The sequence below is a fragment of the Aulostomus chinensis genome, chromosome 7, assembly GCF_037954235.1.
Source record: "Aulostomus chinensis isolate RoL2024-O1b breed Wild chromosome 7, RoL_Achi_v1.0, whole genome shotgun sequence".
Taxonomy (NCBI): Eukaryota; Metazoa; Chordata; class Actinopteri; order Syngnathiformes; family Aulostomidae; genus Aulostomus; species Aulostomus chinensis.
Genome location: NC_141326.1, coordinates 3746462 through 3765385, shown reverse-complemented (window position 1 = coordinate 3765385; position 18924 = coordinate 3746462). Strand labels below are relative to the sequence as shown.

General features: G+C 43.4%; 2 protein-coding genes across 4 annotated transcripts; one reads left to right on the top strand and one right to left on the bottom strand.

The window, feature by feature from the left end:
- Nucleotides 1-5078: 5078 nt before the first annotated feature.
- On the top strand, nt 5079-14416 carry slc25a18 (solute carrier family 25 member 18). Of its 3 annotated transcripts, XM_086208197.1 has the most exons (11): nt 5089-5235; nt 5932-5960; nt 6261-6601; nt 6881-7003; nt 7746-7801; nt 8034-8124; nt 8624-8739; nt 9863-10049; nt 10894-11066; nt 12771-12846; nt 12947-14416. In XM_086208197.1, the coding sequence occupies exons 3-11, from the start codon at nt 6582-6584 to the stop codon at nt 13086-13088; spliced, it is 984 nt and encodes a 327-aa protein (XP_086064323.1). In that variant the 5' UTR covers nt 5089-5235; nt 5932-5960; nt 6261-6581; the 3' UTR covers nt 13089-14416. The 3 variants fall into 3 exon arrangements, with proteins under 3 accessions (XP_086064320.1, XP_086064323.1, XP_086064321.1); XM_086208194.1 differs by lacking the exon at nt 5932-5960 and having other exon boundaries at nt 5079-5235; XM_086208195.1 differs by having other exon boundaries at nt 5932-6601.
- On the bottom strand, nt 14116-18774 carry atp6v1e1a (ATPase H+ transporting V1 subunit E1a). The gene is made up of 9 exons (XM_086208198.1): nt 18631-18774; nt 18344-18409; nt 18149-18258; nt 16026-16092; nt 15811-15900; nt 15663-15731; nt 15466-15560; nt 15285-15372; nt 14116-14740 (listed from the first exon to the last, which is right to left on the bottom strand). Exons 1-9 carry the CDS (start codon nt 18661-18663, stop codon nt 14678-14680), a joined length of 681 nt encoding a protein of 226 aa, XP_086064324.1. The 5' UTR covers nt 18664-18774; the 3' UTR covers nt 14116-14677.
- Between the last annotated feature and the right edge of the window lie 150 nt (nt 18775-18924).

Genomic DNA, 18924 nt, shown 5'->3' with positions numbered 1-18924 from the left:
TCACCGGAGCTGAACAGATGGGCAGGACGATACCACCACGCGGCGCGGAGGGGGGACTCTACCGGGGTTTGAGCCGTCACACTTAAACACGAGTCACCGTTGTCGTTTTAAACTTTGCAACCTTTAAGTAAATGGAAGTGCTATCGACTGAAAATAAATGGCTGTTTCTCGTCGTCAGTTTCACAATAGCTGCAACTCTGTGGTGAAGACCACCACATCGGCCGAATAGTGCGGCCTAAATTTAAAGGGAACGCTTGTGACGGGTGAATGAATAACCCTTTAACAAGTGAAAACAATAAATAAATAAATAAAAACGGATAAGCCAGGTAACGTACTTTTGATAACAGTAACACGCTTGTATTAAGAATATGCGATGGGGTGTATTTTCTTTATGTTTATCGATTTCCTAATCCTGTTTATAAATGTTTTTTTTCTGCCAATCTATGGTTTTACGCGGACTAAACGAACAATGGCTGTCAAACGGTGGCAAACTAAAGGCTCAGCCGATCATTAGCGTACAGTACCAGGTAAACAACGTCCTCATGGAGACTTCGGATATTGCTCTACACAAGGGCTCCCCCCATCGCAATATGTGAGAAGAGCAGGCTATTATGAGAGCGGCGGTGATATTACAAAAAATGTAGACGAACGGAGAGCGAAGCTTGCGACGGAGTTTAAAAAGTGGTTCGAGTCAAACGTGAGGTGATGAGATGTCATGTGTGCGGGCACACAGTTGACCCATAGGTGGCGCAAGAGGGAAACATTCATTTTCCAACTGGGAGAGGGTTCCAAGTTCAAATCAGGTCTCGTCTGTTAGGCTGTTTTGAAGCACCTCCTGAGTTACAGGAGAGTTACAGGAAAGCTGCCCCTGAAGAGCCGGAAACAATCAAACTTTGCTGTGTGGAGGTTTGGGTAACACCTACAACAGCAGCTTAGACACATTAGACTCACTTCGAAAAGGAGCCATTCGGATTCTAAATATTGTGGGATCAAGAGGGCACACAAGCATACCGGTTCTAAAGTCACATGTACTGAATTGAAGGGATCTGAACAAATTTAAAACCACGTGAATGAAGTTCAAAGCCAAAAAATATTGACTTTCACAAAACAATTAAAAAAATGTGACATGGAGCAGGGCTACAATCGAAGATAAATTAGTTTTATAAATTAAAAAAAAAAACACTGTGTGTGTACATATAAGGGTGACACCAACTGGTTAGGTATTTAGGGTATTTGGGTATGCTTAAGGTACATGTTTTCTTGGAGTGGCAAATAAGTTTTGAGGAAATGTTTACATGTAAAAACATTTAAGATGGATGTTGCTGATATACCTGGGTTGCAAACAGAATTGTAATTGCAATTTCATGCAAGGGGCATTTTTCAAAATTGTTCATAAGTTTTTTGTGTTTTTTTTTTCTTTTTCATGTTTCTGTTACTGTTGAAAATGAATAAATTCCTCCATCCGTTCAAAAACAGAGGAATATCTGCTTGAATGAGACACACACAGTGAAGAAATATTTAAAGGAATCAAACATCCCTTTCCTGACCACACAGTGATGAACTCGTGAACACTTCCATGGATGAAGCAAGTAAATAACGACATAAACATGTGTGTATATGTTATGTACTCTTGTTATCATAGTTGTTGGGCCATCAGGAGCAGAAGAGCTTCAGTAAATCTTTGCATAAACTCTCTAGTCTTAAGGTCTGAGGATCATTCTTCCGAGATATTTTCCCCTCTCCTGTTTTGATGATGGTGGTGATGGAGACTTTGGCATGACAGTTGATCCGCAAACTCCCACAAGCGTTGAGATGGGTTGAGCTTCGGCAGGTCTCCGTGTTTGGGCCGTGACGAGAACTTTTAAAACTTGACCCTGACCTTCACCTGGAGAGCTGTGTGGGTTTGATGGCGCGATCGTAAAGTTAGAAGAACGCTCACGGACTCACTAAACACGACAGGGCTCATTGACTGAGAACCATCACTATCAACCCCACACATCATGACCTTAAAGACCTGCAGCCAACCAACATCCCCACTCTTACAGTCGGCCTCACGCCCGCACGACTCCCTCCTGACTGGTTGGATATGAATTAAATGAGGTCTTAGGTTGGTTTGTAAAGCTGCACACAAGGGGGCAGCAGCTGGGCAGGGCGGTGGCAGTCAGCACCCAGCGTCCGGCTCTGTGTGAGGTGATGTAGCAAGGAGACACACTGCTTTTGGAAGTAGTGGGCGGAATTCAACGAGTCACCCTGGTCACCTTTAAGCACATCGGACTCGTATTTTTTTGAGGGAAGAAACAGATATTTCTTCGTTTGAGGAAATTCACTGGAACAGCGACTTACACGTCAAAACCCAGAGGAGTGTTTTAAATTATTTGTAAATCAGCCCCTGGGGAGGGACACCCACTATGTTCACGTTTACTTTTTGTTCTTCCATAAAGGGGGCACTTAAGCAAAAAAATGTGCTCTAATGGTGACACAATAGGCCTGTTCATCAAGATTTAAGTGTTTGTATGCTCCCGTTTCACTCTTCTTTAATACCACCGGGAGCAGAGTGCAGAAATAGTCACAATGAAGAAAGAAAATCCCCTTTTCCTCTTACTGGAGGTGTATTTCACAGTAATGGAAGGAGATATCTGGCATCTCTCAGTTAGGAATTCTTATGTGGCACAAAAAAACTCAGGAATACATCTTAAAAAGTTTCTGTATTCTTTTAGAGAATCAAGGTGGATTCACTTACAGTTACTGGCAATAGAATAGCCACCATGTTTAAAATTTTTTGTTTCTCAAATAAACGAACACCTCAACCCCGTCAAATCTGTGCAAGCATACTCCACGGTCCTAGAGTGAGAACCGCAGGTAGGCTTATTCATTCCAGCGTTTTTCTGTGCTGAATCAAAAGCCCGACGCATGAGCACTCATCCTTATCCCCTGATGAGGATGAGTGCTCATGGAACCAGCTTTTTTCAAACATCCAAAGACATCTCATAGGGCAGCGTCTCTCTAAGACGGGTATACATTCACTAAAGGGCATGGCAGCCGTTTAAAGTGTTCATTTACAATATGCCTTGGATAGTTATTAAATAATAATATAAGTTAAGATTAATAAATCAGGTTTTATGTCTTATTTTTGATTCCTTCAAGTGATCCCCATCTTTGTGTCAAGCATCCTGTTCAATAATGTCCGTCATCAACACGGGGGGAAAAAAAGGTTATTGATCACTAAAGAACAACGAAGATCGGCGATTAACACAGTAATTAGACAGTTTTATCCCTTCAAGATAATTTCATATAATCCAGTCTTGTAAAAAAAAAAAGAGAAGGCGGAGAACTCTTGGACCAGTTTCTTGCCTTGTTGTAGACTTGAATGCCAAAACCAGTCTGATTGTGATTGTTCTGTAACCATGTGTGACTGAAGGGTTTTTTTCAGTTTAACTTGTTCATGTTCCTGTTCTGCAATGAGAGCCTGTTTTTTAATTCCATAACATCACATAATTCAAATTAAAGCAGAAATAGGTACTTAAAAATTCATTTAAGTAAAACCACTGTCTCCTCACAGCAAGAAGGTTCCGGGTTCGAGTCCCGGCTGGAGCACGGGGTCTTTCTGTGTGAGTCTGGATGTTCTCCCTGTTCCTGCGTGGGTTCTCTCTGGTACTCCAGCTTCCTCCCACAGTCCAAAGACATCAAGAGGGGACCAGGTTAATCCAGACTCTAAATTGACCGTAGGCATAAACCCCACCTCCTGCCTGCTGGGATAGGCTCCACCCCCAACCCCCAACCCGTGACCCTAGAAAATGGATGGATGGATGGATGAATAGATTTAAGTCAAAGAAACATATCAAGTCCAGCTCTTCACTCAGTCTATATGGTGAGAGTTGCAACAGATCCGGTGTCACGCCTCTTATTGCACTGCACCGTCTCAGAGCCTTGGAGCTGCAGGCTGCTGGCACAAGTCACTGATTCCTTTACATTAAAGGTCCATCCTGAATGGAGATGTTTGAACACGGAGAGTTCAGATCATCCTGTTGTTCTGGGCAGCCAATGACACTCGTTTTTGTTTTTTTTTTTGTTTTTTTTGGGATCTCTAAAATTAAAAAATTAAAAAAGTAGGCTGCCTGAATAAAATGTACCAATGTTTTAAAACTACACGTCTAATTCAACCAGACAAAAGGGGAGGCGATGGAAGCAAACACACATGAATGACATCTGCTTACCAAACTAGCTGATTGGATCTTGTAAACAAAACCAATCTACCTCCAAGTGTAAGATGCTTTCATCTCCATGCCTCTCAGAGGGGAGACCTGGCTTAGAGCAACATCTTCTTTCAGAGGTCTTGACTGACACTGAATTTGATCTAAATATTTGTTTGTGTCCATTTTTGATAAACACAACAGCTAAAAACCATGATACTTAAGAAAAAAAGGGTTTGTCTGTCCTAATGATTTCAGATTTTACGTACCAACACTGCTAGTCAAAGCTACACACTGACACACAAGCAGTTTTCTAAACACACAACAAATAATTCCTTATTAAATAAAGTGGGGTGAAAACCAAATGAGAAAACATCACCTTTAACAGAAGACTTTCCATGGATGAGAAAACGATCAGTAAATGTGATTGTTTTTCCATCACTGGGAATCAATTCATTAATCAATGCTCATGAAAAAAATAGTTTAAGGGAGATCAGCGGTTGCTGTGGTAGTCACATGCTCTTTTTCATGATGCCCTTGTGTAACCTTATTTTCCCTGATAATAAAAATGGCGCAAACATGATTTTATCGGTATATCACTCTTATCTGGGAAGTAATTGTGAGTCTGTGGACATTAGTGGTATTCCTCTGAGGTATTATGTAATAACAGAGCTAATGAATAAAGGGCTCGTTAGGGACGGAGACTACATTTGCTCCTTTTCATGTATATATATCCTTAATTATAACCAGGCCACGGTGATCTAATAGTAGGTATTTGTCTGTGTGGTGTGAGTCGAGGCAGCAGCTACACAAGCGTGAGTTTATTAAGAGTTGTGTTAGTGCAGTTGCCTGGCTGTGTCACACAGGGAGTCACCACGAGAGGGAGGGACTTAGGCAGCAGGACAATGCTGGTGTTTGTGCAACAGCCCCTGAGTGGCGGCTGGCTCTCTCAGATCGCTCTCGCTTGACTACCATTTCTGCACGCATTGTTGAAGTGAAAGGAAAGTGGACAGCTTGATCCTGCCTGTGGGATGCACCATCAGAGGTAAGAGCCCTGTTCCCCACTGCTCAGTCTCTAGGATGGAGGAAAATGAAGGTTTTTCAAAGCTGTCTAGTTGGGCTGTGCTGTGTGAACTGCGAGTGGGGTGTCCCTGTAAAGTTTAGCGGGGAAACTGAGGTCTGGGAGCTGGGGGTTGGCTCGGGGTGAGGCACCCTTGTCTGTGTTTTGGCAGGGTCACTTCTGTGTGTGAATGGAGGCTGAAAGGAAGTTGCACAGAAAGAAGCTCCGTGAAAGGCATGTGCAGAATGTTACTAGGATCTTGCAATGGGTACCAAAGTTTTTAAATCTAGAGGAAAAAAAAAAATATATATATATATATTTATATAAAAAAAGGTATGTGGAGTCCGGCTGATGAACAATGACATCACAATCTAAACTGTCTCTCTTGTTTTAAAGGAGAAGACAGGTAAGGATAGAGTGAAGGTTTACAGTGGTAAAAATAGAGGCAGAATGTAGGTGGAGAGATTAAGAGCTAGATTAATTAGAGAGATGAGGGAAGTCAGGAGGGGAAAAGGCAGAACAAGAACGCAAGAAACTAACAAATGGAAGCAAGCTGGGTGAACCTCTGATGAGCTTTCAGCTGCATTTAATCTGCAATTCAAACTGTTGTTCCACATCACAATCAAAGGGAAGAACTTGTCAAACAAAATTCCAAACGTCCCTTCAAATCTCCCCTTTCAGTCGTTTGCAAATGTGGAAAAAGAATACCGGTAAGCCCCTCATTTTCAGTTACTGCCCTCCTTGCTAGATCAAATACTCTTATCCCTTTTAGCAAGCAGATTAGAGAGACTCAAGATGTTCTGTCTCTGTGTGGTTGTCCTGGGATATGCCTCTATTCACATTTAGGAACGGGAACGTCTGGATTTTCATATTCAACAAGAGGTGTATCTCAGAACACTCGACACTCTTGTGCCGTTGCAAATGTCATTCAGCAGAGAAAATATCTGTGTCCCAGAGAGTCTCTGTTCACGTGCTCTTTAAAAGTAACCGCATGTGTTTGGTTGTTCCAGGCAGCAGGAGAGAGAGAGAGACTGGCCCAAAGACCCAACACTGGGGGTTTTGGCCGTAGAGAAATAAGTGCCCCCCCCAACCCCCCCAACCCCCATTACGCACACCCTGTCATAGCCCATTGTTGACATTAAAAGGAGTGAGCTGTGTGTTCGTGGTGCGAGTGGGCGACAGGTGAGGATTGAGCTGCAGTGGCGATTTAAGGCTTTGTGCCAAAGTGTGGGAGGGAAGAGGAAGAAGAAGAGGAGGAGGAGGAGGAAGTAGGAAGAGGAGGAGGAGGAAGAGGAGAGGAGTTGTGGGCCTGGAGCCCAAACACAAGCAGGATGGCGGAGAAGAAGGTTAGGTAAGTATCCTCGTCTTGTTTGTTTAGCTTCCTCCAGTCCAGTGTAAAGACTTTAAAGAATGTGTGCAGTGTTCGGTGGGCCATCTTTAATGGCAAAGCATGGAAGTTTTCTCTGATTCGATGCAGCAGCTGAGTTACTGTTCAGGTGAAGGTTGAGCTTCATTCTAACTGGCTGTTTTATTTGTATCTTCGTCCCTCGACGGGTGTGTCTTTCATGCTGGGGACTGTGTGTATGTGCGCATGCATACGTTTCATGTGTCTGTGCTGATCCCTTTGCAGCCTCCCTGCTAAGCTGATTAATGGGGGCGTGGCAGGGCTGGTTGGTGTGACATGTGTATTTCCTATTGATCTGGCCAAGACCCGCCTACAGAACCAGCAGGGTGTCCAAGTCTACAAAGGAATGTGAGTAGGGCTCCACTCGCCTGAATTAACCCGCCGCTGTCATCTATCTGCCACATTATTGTCTAAAGATTTCTGCTTGAAGTTTTCCTCCGAGCAAATGAATGAAAACAGAAACTGTGACGCTTTTTCCTCCTGGTGATTCATGGGGTTAAATGGGCTCCCTGTAAACAACGGTCAGTAATTGAAGCCACATGCAAATGTCGATTATTTAAAGCACCAAACTTTACATATTTTTCCAGTGAATCTCAACGGGCGGAGCAGCAAAGCTGAACACTCTTCCCATATTCGGGTCTGTGTTTGTGAAGCCAACTTCATGGACTGTCATGGTGCATTACAGTAGTTTGAAGGAAAACTACATTCCTGCTTTTGCCTCCGTTTTTAATGAATTTGTAACAATCTGAAACCGAATCAAGCGCTGCAGGGAAAAGTCAGAACCACTGTCTTTAGTGTTGTGTAGGTCTAAAGGGCAGCACAGCTGATGAGGCTCGGCTATCCTGAGTTCAACAAAACAGACATTTTCCGACTGCGGTCTCCCACTGTGAGTCAGAGAGGGAAAAAAAAGTCATGTTTTCCCCTCAAGGCTCAAAAATGAAATTTCAACATATCGGTTCACGGACGCTACGAGGTCGTGTTTTTGTGTGACGATGCTTGTAAATGAAACTGCACACTGAAGTGTGATGCATGTCTGTCAGCAGAGTAAATGAGAGTCAACATGGTGTGCATTTTGGTTTTGTCTTTACAGGCTGGACTGTTTAGCAAAGACAGTACGCTCTGAAGGCTATTTTGGATGCTACCGAGGTATTCTTTGCATTTCTAATCCATGTGACAAACAGCAGCTGTGCTTTACTATAATCTGGCCACCTACAGGATTGTTTCTCTTGCAAGCGCTCAATCATTTTCTCATAATAACCCTGGTGGTGAGCCGTAAGCTGCCAAGGAGGAGGAGGAGGAGGAGGAGGAGGAGGAGGTTCATTCTATTTGTGAGGCTTAGTGGAAAGTGCCACTGTCATCAGCTTGTTTGTGTTCCCAGGTGCAGCAGTCAACCTCACACTGGTCACGCCAGAGAAAGCCATCAAACTAGCAGCCAACGACGTCTTCAGGCAGAGGCTCTCCAAGGACGGGTAAACTGGACGATATTTTCAGTTATACCAAACACACACTAGATACACTGCAGAGTGCAGCAACAAACCACCAGACCCTCAGCATGGCGGTCATGTATATCACCTCACTTTTGAAGCATGCGAGGCATCAGTTTGAGGTAAATTACATGAAGTCAAATTGCTGTTGTGACTGAATTTCACGAGGTCTGTAAGTCAGTGACTATCGTGAACTATTGCCCCAAAAAAGTGTCAATACTGATTCTGAACTTGTGTTCATCTGACTTTCGCAATTTCTACAATTGGTCAAGTCGGTTTTTTCTAAATAAATTAAAAAAAAGTCGTTCAGCTCACTGCTCATCTGACAAGTGCAATTTATACTAGGAAAAATTCTAAGGCTGGGATTTCAGCAGGTTCTAAATCTAGCGTGCAAAGAAATGTAGTTCTACCATCATGAACCAAAGTGGCCTGCTATCACACAAACATACAGTCAGATCTGTATAATGATCGTCTCCATCATCAGGCATTTGCCCCTGTGGGGAGAGGTACTAGCAGGCTGCGGAGCCGGGACCTGTCAGGTGGTCGTTACCACTCCCATGGAGATGCTCAAGATCCAGCTACAGGATGCAGGGAGGCTGGGTGAGTCGGTACCTGAATTCAATCAACGATGCCTCACAGTTCTGATTGGGGTTTTTTTTGTTTTTTGTTTTTGTTTTTATATAAATTGGTCACTCTCTCCTTCCGTTATTGGGAGATTACTGAAACGTCTTTTCATGGGAAACTCCAGCAGTGTTTTGTGGACTAAAACTTCACCCGACCACGAGTATGAAGGAGAGTAGATCCTGACTGAATTCTCATTTTTTGGTGAACTATCCTTTTAAAGTGCGATTTCACACCAAGCGTGTTTTGCCTGTCAAGAAGTCACAAACAGATGTCTTGAGCTCACAAAGACATTTTTCCCTCCTGCATTTATTTATCTATTCATTTCATAGTTAATTTCATGTGTTGACAAAGAAAAAGGAATATAATATTGACAAAATAGTTTCAAAATCTTGAATGAAAAGGAGCAGAGAAAAAGAAAGATCTTATTTTCTCTGCCCCCTTATACCAAGAACTCAATTTCCAAAAAGTCTAATATAATGCATCACTTCCTTGCTATCTCAGTTGCCTGTGACATGTATTTAGCACGAAGCTAATGGCAACCAACTGCTAACAACAGCAAAACTGACGGACAACATCCATTTACAGTGAACTGTTCACTGTTAACTGAGTAAACCACAAACATGTTGACTTGAGCTAAAAACCAAGCTATAACACTTCCACTTCAGCTCTATCATGAGTGAGCAGCAGACTGAAAGGGTTGTAGTTTTTTTGTAGCTCAAATATTGGATTATACCTCATGATGCACTTGATCGTTCTGCTATTCTTCGTAGCTGTTGGTCTTGGGGCACCATTAGCTTCGAACTAAATAATCATCTTTTTGCATTCTGGAGCGACACAAAAGTGACTCTGCAGTGAAAAAAGTCTAAAGAGCTCAAGACCGCTGACGTTTGTCTTCAGAGCCAGTGTTAATGGAGGTGTGACAAGAGGGAAGTCACAGCAGGGTTTGACAGACGTTTAGTAACGTGAGTGTTCACATACTCCAGATAATTGCATATGGCTCCGTTCCCACTAATCTTCTTATCCAAAATTGGACACTTACAGGAGCACACTCACTCACTGTGGTGTTGCAGGGTTACATTCGACTGTGTTTTCCCACCAGCTGCCCAGAGGCCTGTCCCTACTCCAGCTCAGGCCTCTGCTCCTGGACCTGCTCCATCATTGGTGGCGCCCTCACCAACTCGGCCCACCCCTCCACAACGGCCATCTGCCACTCGCATCACTATGGAGCTGCTGAAGACCCGTGGCCTGGCTGGTCTCTACAGGGGGGCAGGAGCCACCTTAATGAGGTCAAACACACACACACACACACACACACACACACACACACAAACACACTTCAAATGTCAGCCAACTGATTTCTCATGTTTACAGTGTCAATATTTGTCTGTACACATTCTCCACACCTTTTTCCTTCGGAGGGCAAAAACTCTACGTAAATAGTCGGCCTCGAGCTAAATGCTAACACATATTTTGTGGTTAAAGTACCCACTGGCTGTGTGACATTCTTCCATCCATCCATCCATTTCCTACTGCTTATCCTGCGAAGAGTCACGGGGGGGGGGGGCCTATCCCAGCAGCCTTCGGGCGAGAGATGGGGTTCACCCTGGACGGGTCACCAGTCCATGGCAGGGCCAACACATAGAGACAGACAACCATTGGCTCTCACAGCCTAGCCTACGGTCAATTTAGAGTCTGGATTAACCTGGTCCCCTCTTGATGTCTTTGGACTGTGGAGGAAGCTGGAGTACCAGAGAGAACCCAGCAGGAACAGGGAGAACATGGAGACACACAGAAAGACCCCGTGCTGCAGCCGGGGCTCCACCCACAACCTTCTTGCTGGGGAGCCACAGTGAGGACCACTGCTCCACCGTGCCGCCCCTGTATACGCTTCTTAAGCCTCATAATTTTTCTGAATGAACTTTGGCACGGCTCCTTTCATGAGCTGATGTTAAATTGCGTAACTGTGTTTGTTACATTTCCTGACGCCGCTGCTCATCAACACTGATCAATAGATTCCTGCAGCTATGTCTGGCTGCTCTGCTGCAGTTGAAATGGTCACTTCTCCGTCTTTGTTCCTGATTTTGTCCTCTTTCGTCATAATAATTTTCAGTTTATCTCATTGGTTGATAGGGATGTCCCCTTCTCAATGATCTACTTCCCACTGTTTGCCAACCTGAACATGCTGGGGAGGGAGACAACAGGAGGCCGAGGTGATGTGCAGGCCCAGGCACCATTCTGGCAGTCCTTCATGGCAGGCTGTGCAGCAGGCTCGGTGGCAGCGGTGGCTGTTACACCACTGGATGGTGAGTGAACCAAGCAAGAGAAAGACGGTCGGACAGGATCTGCTGGTCACACTGTTGCAAAACCTCGTTCCAGTTTTATATACAAACACAAAAAGGAGAACTAACTTTTCCATGACTTTAATTTTTTTTTTTAATTTAAAATTAAAAAATTGAAGGATTTTTAATATATTTAATATATTTCAAATTTACATCCTCTTATGAATGAAAAGTTAAATCCATTGGGAGTAAAATGTAATAATGAACATCAAAGTCAGTTGCTTCAGCCTCTCTTGTTCTAGTATGACCACCAGCATCTGATCAATACGGTTAATCATGGCGGCTAACTTGTGAGGCATGTTACTGAGTCATTGACTTTTCCACTTTTTCCTCTACTTGTGCTGCGGGCACATGTGTCCCATGCTGACAACTACACAATAATCCCACGTGCTTTAAACGTGTGATGTTCTCACTCTGGAAAAAGGTCCAAATCAAGTGTTGGAGTGCTTAAAAGAGTCAGTATGCACACCAAAACTCTGATTTTTGAGTTTGGTATTGATGGATATTATTCTCCCACAACACATTGCACAAAGGTATGAGCAACTGCACAGTTAGAAGTGGAAAAATGTATATATACATATACATATACATATATATATATACATATACATATGTACATATATATACACATATATATATACATATATACATATATATATACATACATATATATATACATATATACATATATACATACATATATATATACATATATATATATATATATATACACATATATATATATACATATATATATATACACACATATATATATATATATATACACACATATATATATGTCTGTCATATGTACAGACCATCATTAGCATTGGGACCATCAACAACAACAATCATGGAATACCCCCTCCGAGTATCTCTCTGAGACTATATCACTTTTTCTGTAGAGAGTCGTGAGGCCTGGTGCGGAGGGTGGGGGACATCCTGGAAAGGTTGCCAGTAAATAAAGAGAGAAAACCCAGAGAGAGAACCCATGCAGGCATGGGGAGAACATACAAACGCCACACAGAAAGGCCCAGCCTGTCATTGGATTTGAGCATTTCTTGCTGAGACAACTGGGCTAACAGTGCTAACTACTGCGTCACCATGACGTACCTCTTTTAACGATCAATCCTCCAGGCTTGCAAAGAATTTGATGTACCAAGAGGTAAACAATAGATGTCAGGAAGAAGGAGTCACAAATAAGCTTTGCTTCCTGTCTGCAGGACTTAACTGAGGGCCTAAAAATATATACGGCACAGTGTTTAGAATGGTGGTGGCAAGTGCAGGTGAAGCATAGGTTGGCTACAACTGGCAGAAATAAAAGACATACCGAGCGCACACCTTGGTCAAGGTGGACTAAGCTGAACCCAATGTAAAAAATGCCATCTTACTTAATTTTAAATGGATGTGACCCTCAATTTTTCTTTGGCCATTTCAACAAGCTTTCACGAGGTTCGTTAAATTTGGCCTGATAGATTTTGTGTAATCCTGCCAAAAGTCAGATGAAAACACCACTAAAAACTTGACCTGATTGTGAGCGTGAAACCTGAAATATGTTGTTTGGTTCTTATTTCAGTCACGAATTTGGTGGTACTGCTGCTACTCTTCTGAGATTGTTGGTCAGTCAGGGTTGAGTCTGAGCAGTTCTTGTTTCTAACACCCATACAGTCATAAAAACCCGCCTGCAGACCTTGCAAAAAGGTGAGGGAGAGGACACCTACAGAGGGATTCTTGACTGCACAAGGTAAGACCAGAGTTTGTAAGTAATAACAGCATAAAAATAGTAATTACTTGTTGTCTTGTGAGTGTAAACGTTTTTTTTTGTCCTCCGTGTACCTTTGCAGGCGCATCATGAGGCGTGAGGGCCCCTCTACATTCCTCAAAGGTGCGACATGCCGTGCTTTGGTCATTGCCCCGCTTTTTGGCATTGCGCAGGGTGTCTACTTCCTTGGAGTGGGGGAGATGGTGCTAGGGTTGCTGGGATAGTTGTACTGTCATGGTGGTGGTGGTGGTCATGTTGTCTCTGCACACATAATTTGCTGCATTAATCTGCAGCACACGCACAAACTGAGCAATCCATGACTACAGAGAGAGGGAAAGACGGCCGCATTCTGCCAACCAAAGGCTGGGAGATGGTCTGATTTGTAAGGGGGCTCTATTTACTAATATGTGAACTGGGTGGTTCACACTAATCATGTTTCTCTAGGTTTGTGGCATGCTGTCAACAGGGTTCCATAGGTTAAACAGGGTCCTGTGTATGTGTGCGACTAATCTGAAGGTCCCATGTTGTTTGGGTTTATCCCAGCGTGCCTGCTGAAATGTGCGAGTAGCTGTTCCTTTAACCTGGGAGAGATAATCCTGTCAGGTTGTTAGGAGAAAGCTGCTGCATGTTGATCAGGGCTGCTAACAAAAAAGATGCCAACCATGAGACCATTTGTTTGATTGTGAGGAGGAACAGTGCACCATCTAAAGCAAGTGACTACTTCCCCTTGTAAAGCTAAAACTGCATCATGTTTGACGTCAGTCTGACGTGAATATTTGGCCTGACTACAAATGCTTATCATTTAGAGTGTTAAATATCTGCGTGTGGAGAAGCAGCTTCAGCCTGCCGTGCTTTGCATCCCTCTCACTCCATTCGTGAGGTCAGAGTTGTAATCTTGGATTCCTTCACTGGATTGGGAAGTGGTGCCTGCCAGTGTCTCTGAGGTCATGTTAATCTGATGGTAAGGCTTTAATCCCTGCATTAGCGTACAATATACACACACAGCTCACTTCCTGCCTAAAGGTCACAGACTTGTGGGCCACTGTCTCATAGCCTTGACTTCTCTGCAGCTCTGACGGCTTCACATAAATCCAGCGAGAAGCCAAGAGCTGCGACTGCTTTGCTACTCGGAAGAAATACGTCGCTTCAAATGATGTGCGCACAATAACTCAAAAACAACGCAATCAAAGCCTTATTACTGCTGTTAGTTGGAAGAGATTGTAAGTCTGAAACGACTTCCGTGGAACAGCTGGGGTTGAGTCCAATTTAGCAAAGACAATTACATTGTGAGACGCATGGAGGGAGGATGGCACCTTGTCTTGCCAACTGTTCGCCACTGGGTGGCACTAAAAGCTCTTTATGTTTTGTTTTGTTTTATTTTTTTTTACATTTTTAATGCACTGCACATTTTGATATAGCTAGCACTCCTAGGCTACTACATTTCCCTCATTGTAGCGTGAACATAGCCTGAGTAAACTGTCTGTTTACAAGCTGTAAATAAAGATATCTTATAAATGCTGATTACGCTGTGTCACACACATTTATTACTTTGATATTTGAATATTTTGTGCACTAAAAAGATGGTAAACACAGACTCTGTTTGCTCACCAAAGCACACGCACACACACGCACACACACAGATAATATTGCTTCCAAAAAGCTCAATATTTGGCAGACGTTGGAACTGAACTGCACTTGCATGCAGTCCTTAAGCCACCCTGAAGAAGTGAAGCAGAAGACACCTGAAAAGATGTATTTGTCATTGGATTATTCCAAGTCTTTTTTCCTACAGTGATACAACAGGGCTCCAGGGTTAATCTGTGAATTTGCGGTTGGGGTTGGCACCAAACAAGGCCACTCTGATTTCAGGCATCATCTGTCAGAATACAAACAAGTCATCATGAGTGAGACAGATTCAAGGAAAAACAAGTAAGAACAGTGAAACACACAGAGGGCGGATGCCTCCTCGTTTATTTTCTTATCTAACAGACACATGAGCTTCTCTCACAAGCAGACCCTGACGAAGATCATTTGTGTTTGACCATAAAAATTAAGTGAAATTTTTACAGGTTGTGAAGTGGAGGGTTTTTTCTCTTGTATGCCGCTGCGTACAGGAAACACTGCATTGACTCCACCACAGCAACTGTGACATGAAGTGTGATTGCTTCAGAAAACAGAGTATAATTGCATTTGCTTCAGCGTCGCCTCCGTACAGCATCAAAGGAGCAGATAAAATGAGGCACTTTGAATGACATTTGCCAATCAAGCTTTTTGAAGGAAGTGCAGTTGGATAGAAGTGCTCAATACACCTCCCATGCCTGAGATACTGGGCTGAACAGTCGGCCTGGTGGAGTGTGCTGCCCCCTACGGGCTTTAGTGAACTTCCACGGGTTTTACTTATGTGATGACAGTAACTGTACCTGGTGTGCCAGAAGCTCTAGCCTTCCCTCCAGGGTGTTGGTGACCTTTATCTTCCCGTTGTCGTTGTACACCTCCACTCCTCCACAGCTGTTGAGACAAACTTGTGTTAAGCCTCAACCAAAAATTTAACTAAGAAGTTCATTTGAAAATCAACAGAAAAAAGTTCATTGGCTATCCCACATGTCTGACGGAAGAAAACGTTCCTGGTCTATTTTGACGACAATGTTGCTCTTCACTGCCTCTCTGTAGAAAGGGATGACCTCATTGACTGCAGCCTGTCAGGAAAAGAAAGAGACTCAACACTACAAACTATCACATATGCAACTAAAATCTATATAGTCTCCTGTGATATCAAGCGGTGCACTTATCGACCTCACCTGAACAATTTCTACATCCTGTTGCCGACAGCGAATGGTAACTTTTGGCTCCAGCAGCTGGTAAAAACCCTACAAAACCAAGAAGTTCAGACAAATGGAGAAAACCCCTCGACTGTTGGTTTCCCTGGAGGGAAGCTGTGGATTTTACCTGAAGCACAAGCCCCTGCAACAGTGAGGAGTAAATGGCTGGATCCTGGGCAATCTGTGCAAGCCGTCGACGGGCCTCCATCAACAAGTCCTGAGGAACACCAGAGGTAGAGAACACTTCAGATAACAGCGAAAGAGACACGTTTATGTAGCTGCACTGATGTCAGCTGTGAGACGGGAGTGTGAGTGAATGTGTAGAAGACCACGCTCACTAACCACGATCATGTCGTCACGCGCTTTCAGCACCTTCAGCCTCGCTTGGTTCATCAGGTTGGACATCTGGCTGCGGGTGGTGGGAGGAGAGTCATCGTGTCAGTGTAACAGCTGTGTTTTTACAACACATCTAATTAACGTTTGATTTGCCATCACATCTGGATTATAAAGACCCAGATTCAAAAATGCTTCCTCCTCATGTTCATAATCACTCCGATCTTGCATCTAAGTTGATTTACACAGCAGAGGACGATAACCCGTATTGATTACCTCCGTCCTCCGCCTTCCCATTGCTGGCCGAGAGGGTCACGCCTGTGTTTGGTGGTCTTTGTTTGGCTGTCAGCAAGATTATGAAAAATATGAGACCATCATGCTTACAGGGGGGCTGTAGCGTGGCCTAAAGGAAGCCCTTTTTTCGGCAGATGTTTCACGTAGCAAAAACTGAATGTTCTATGTACGCTGGGCTTGGCTGAGCACAAGCTTAGTTCATCTGTATCTGACATTCAGAAAACAGGTCCAGTCAGCCAGGGGACTCCGGCTCATAATTCCATGAGGGAGTTAATCCAAATATTAAAGGCCCTGGCTGACAACGTTGTCATGGTCATCTCATGTAGATGTGACATGAGTGGGACGTGAACTGAACAGCTGAAGCTGTGGAATTACAGACAGGCTCAGTCCACTCACTCTCATCCAGGGGTGTTTAGAGAGAGCAGATCTTTCCCTTGCAAGGAATTTTTGACAATTTTGAGTTTATCATGAAATTTGCAGTAAACTGTTTTGATTACCTGTCACCTATCAGTGTTGGTGTCTGAAGAATGTTTAACACTGAGCTAATGGCACCATAGCAAATCAACAGTAATAGCTGAGTCTATGACTGAGTGTCCCATTTTCAGAGGGCAATGACAAAAATGCTGAAACGTGTTTGGGAGAATCCGAGGAGGAGCAGCGGCACAAAGGGATGCAGTCATGGAAGTCTTGGGTTGAGCACAATCTGTCACGAAGTATGTCCAGAGCGTAAAGAAAGCTAAAGGCCACACACACTTGACCGTTCGTCCACTTGAATCATTAAGTGGAGGGTGCAGCATGCGCTTTCAGCAAAGGAGCTGGGAAAACACGAGTGATAGCAAAGAAAAATTCAGACATCAGGACTGCGGGGCAAAAGAGAAGAGAGGTTTACCTGCACACTAGAACAGGGCTGGTTGTACAGTACGTGTACATAAGATGTGAGAAAGACTAGGATTTTAATGCAATACTTCATCATTAATGTGCATTTTGCCAAACACTTCAATCAAAAATATGTGCCCAGTTTTTTTCCCTCCTCCATCACTTCTTCGCGAGCCACAAATATTCAGCTAACAACGCTAATGGCAACAGACAGCTAATAACCACAGAACTGTGCCAGAGCATTTAATGGTATAATCAACTTCTTGAACCAGCTGTAAGCAGTAATCCACAAAAACTTTGAACCGAACAGAAAACGAGTAACACCTGAAGCTTGGCGTTTTAGCTGAACCAACTGGCTGGCGCTCGCTCATGGTTGCGCCTAATTGAAATTCTTCGATTGAGTTGGTTTTTAGCTCCTTTCAAAGTGTTGGTGGATCACTGTAAATGTGGCTGGATGAAGAAGACGTCGATTAAACCAGAAAATGTGCTTGGTCAGAGTTGGACTTTGTGTAGAGTTTGTAAACGGAGATTTGGGGGGAATTTTGCCGTTGTTTTGTTCGTTAAACATTCGTGCCTGGCACCTTCTACTGTCTGAAATCTCAAAGAAGCGATGCAGGAGGGAAAACATGTCTTTGCGAGCTCAAGACACCCATTTGTGTTAACTTGAAAGGCAAAAACCTTTTTTTTAAGTGAAGTACTGCTTTAAGTTCTAACCAATTCCACATCATTGACTACTGTGGCCAGAATCCAGACTTTTACTCCATCCCATCAACCCCAGGGCCAACTGCACTCACTCCCAGACCCTGAGAGAGCCTGACCAGTCTTCTGATCAGCCAGTGAGTACCAAACCAGGACACTGCATATGCATAGGCATGTGTTCAAAAACAACCCAAATGGGACTGCTCTTCACCTTGAAAAATGACTCTCTTTCCTAAGCCGTCCTTAAACCATCCACCACTTACATTTTCTTATGTTGTTCAATGTGCTTTTCCTTCTTCTCATAGTACTCCATGATTTTCACTCTCTGGGTTTGCACCAGACGTCCTTTCTCAATGTTGAACTCTTCCTCCGCCTGTAAACAATTGTGTACGACAAGAATTTTACCTTGACACGGCAGCAAAAGTCACAAGATAGAGCGACGGACAGAATTTAATTACCTTGGCATCAATTTCCTCCACTTTCTCATTGGCCTCTTGCTCAATGAAGGCCATCATGTGCTTGATCTGACACAAGACAGGAAAACCGTTAAATTCTAGTCTGACCACGTTCGAACATCATTTATAAGATTATGTAAATTCTCTGCAAAATGACAGCAAAGCAAAAACAGCGTAATTACTGACACATCATGTCAAGATTTTGACTGTTAGCTAATGTTTACTTTGTCAGGTTGTTGTCAACAAGGCAAAAGTCAAATTGAGCTTTTGTAAAAGATTGCTAACTTTACCTGTTTCTGTACGTCAGCGTCTGTAAGCGCCATGTTTCTTATTAAGTATTTTTTTTGTGTGTTTGATTACATGAAGTAAATAAAAAAGGAATTCTTCCCGACCACTTGTGCGATCTTGCTCAAGGCGCAGTCTTCTCTCTCAGTTTAGTCACGCTAAAGCAAAACGAGGAACAATTTCCGGCTTCGAGTTTCAAAATAATATACAGCCTAGCCAGACCGTCACGGAATATGGGAAATTTAGCTTTTATGGATATTTACGTTTATTTGTTACGCTTATTTACAAAGCCGAGTGAG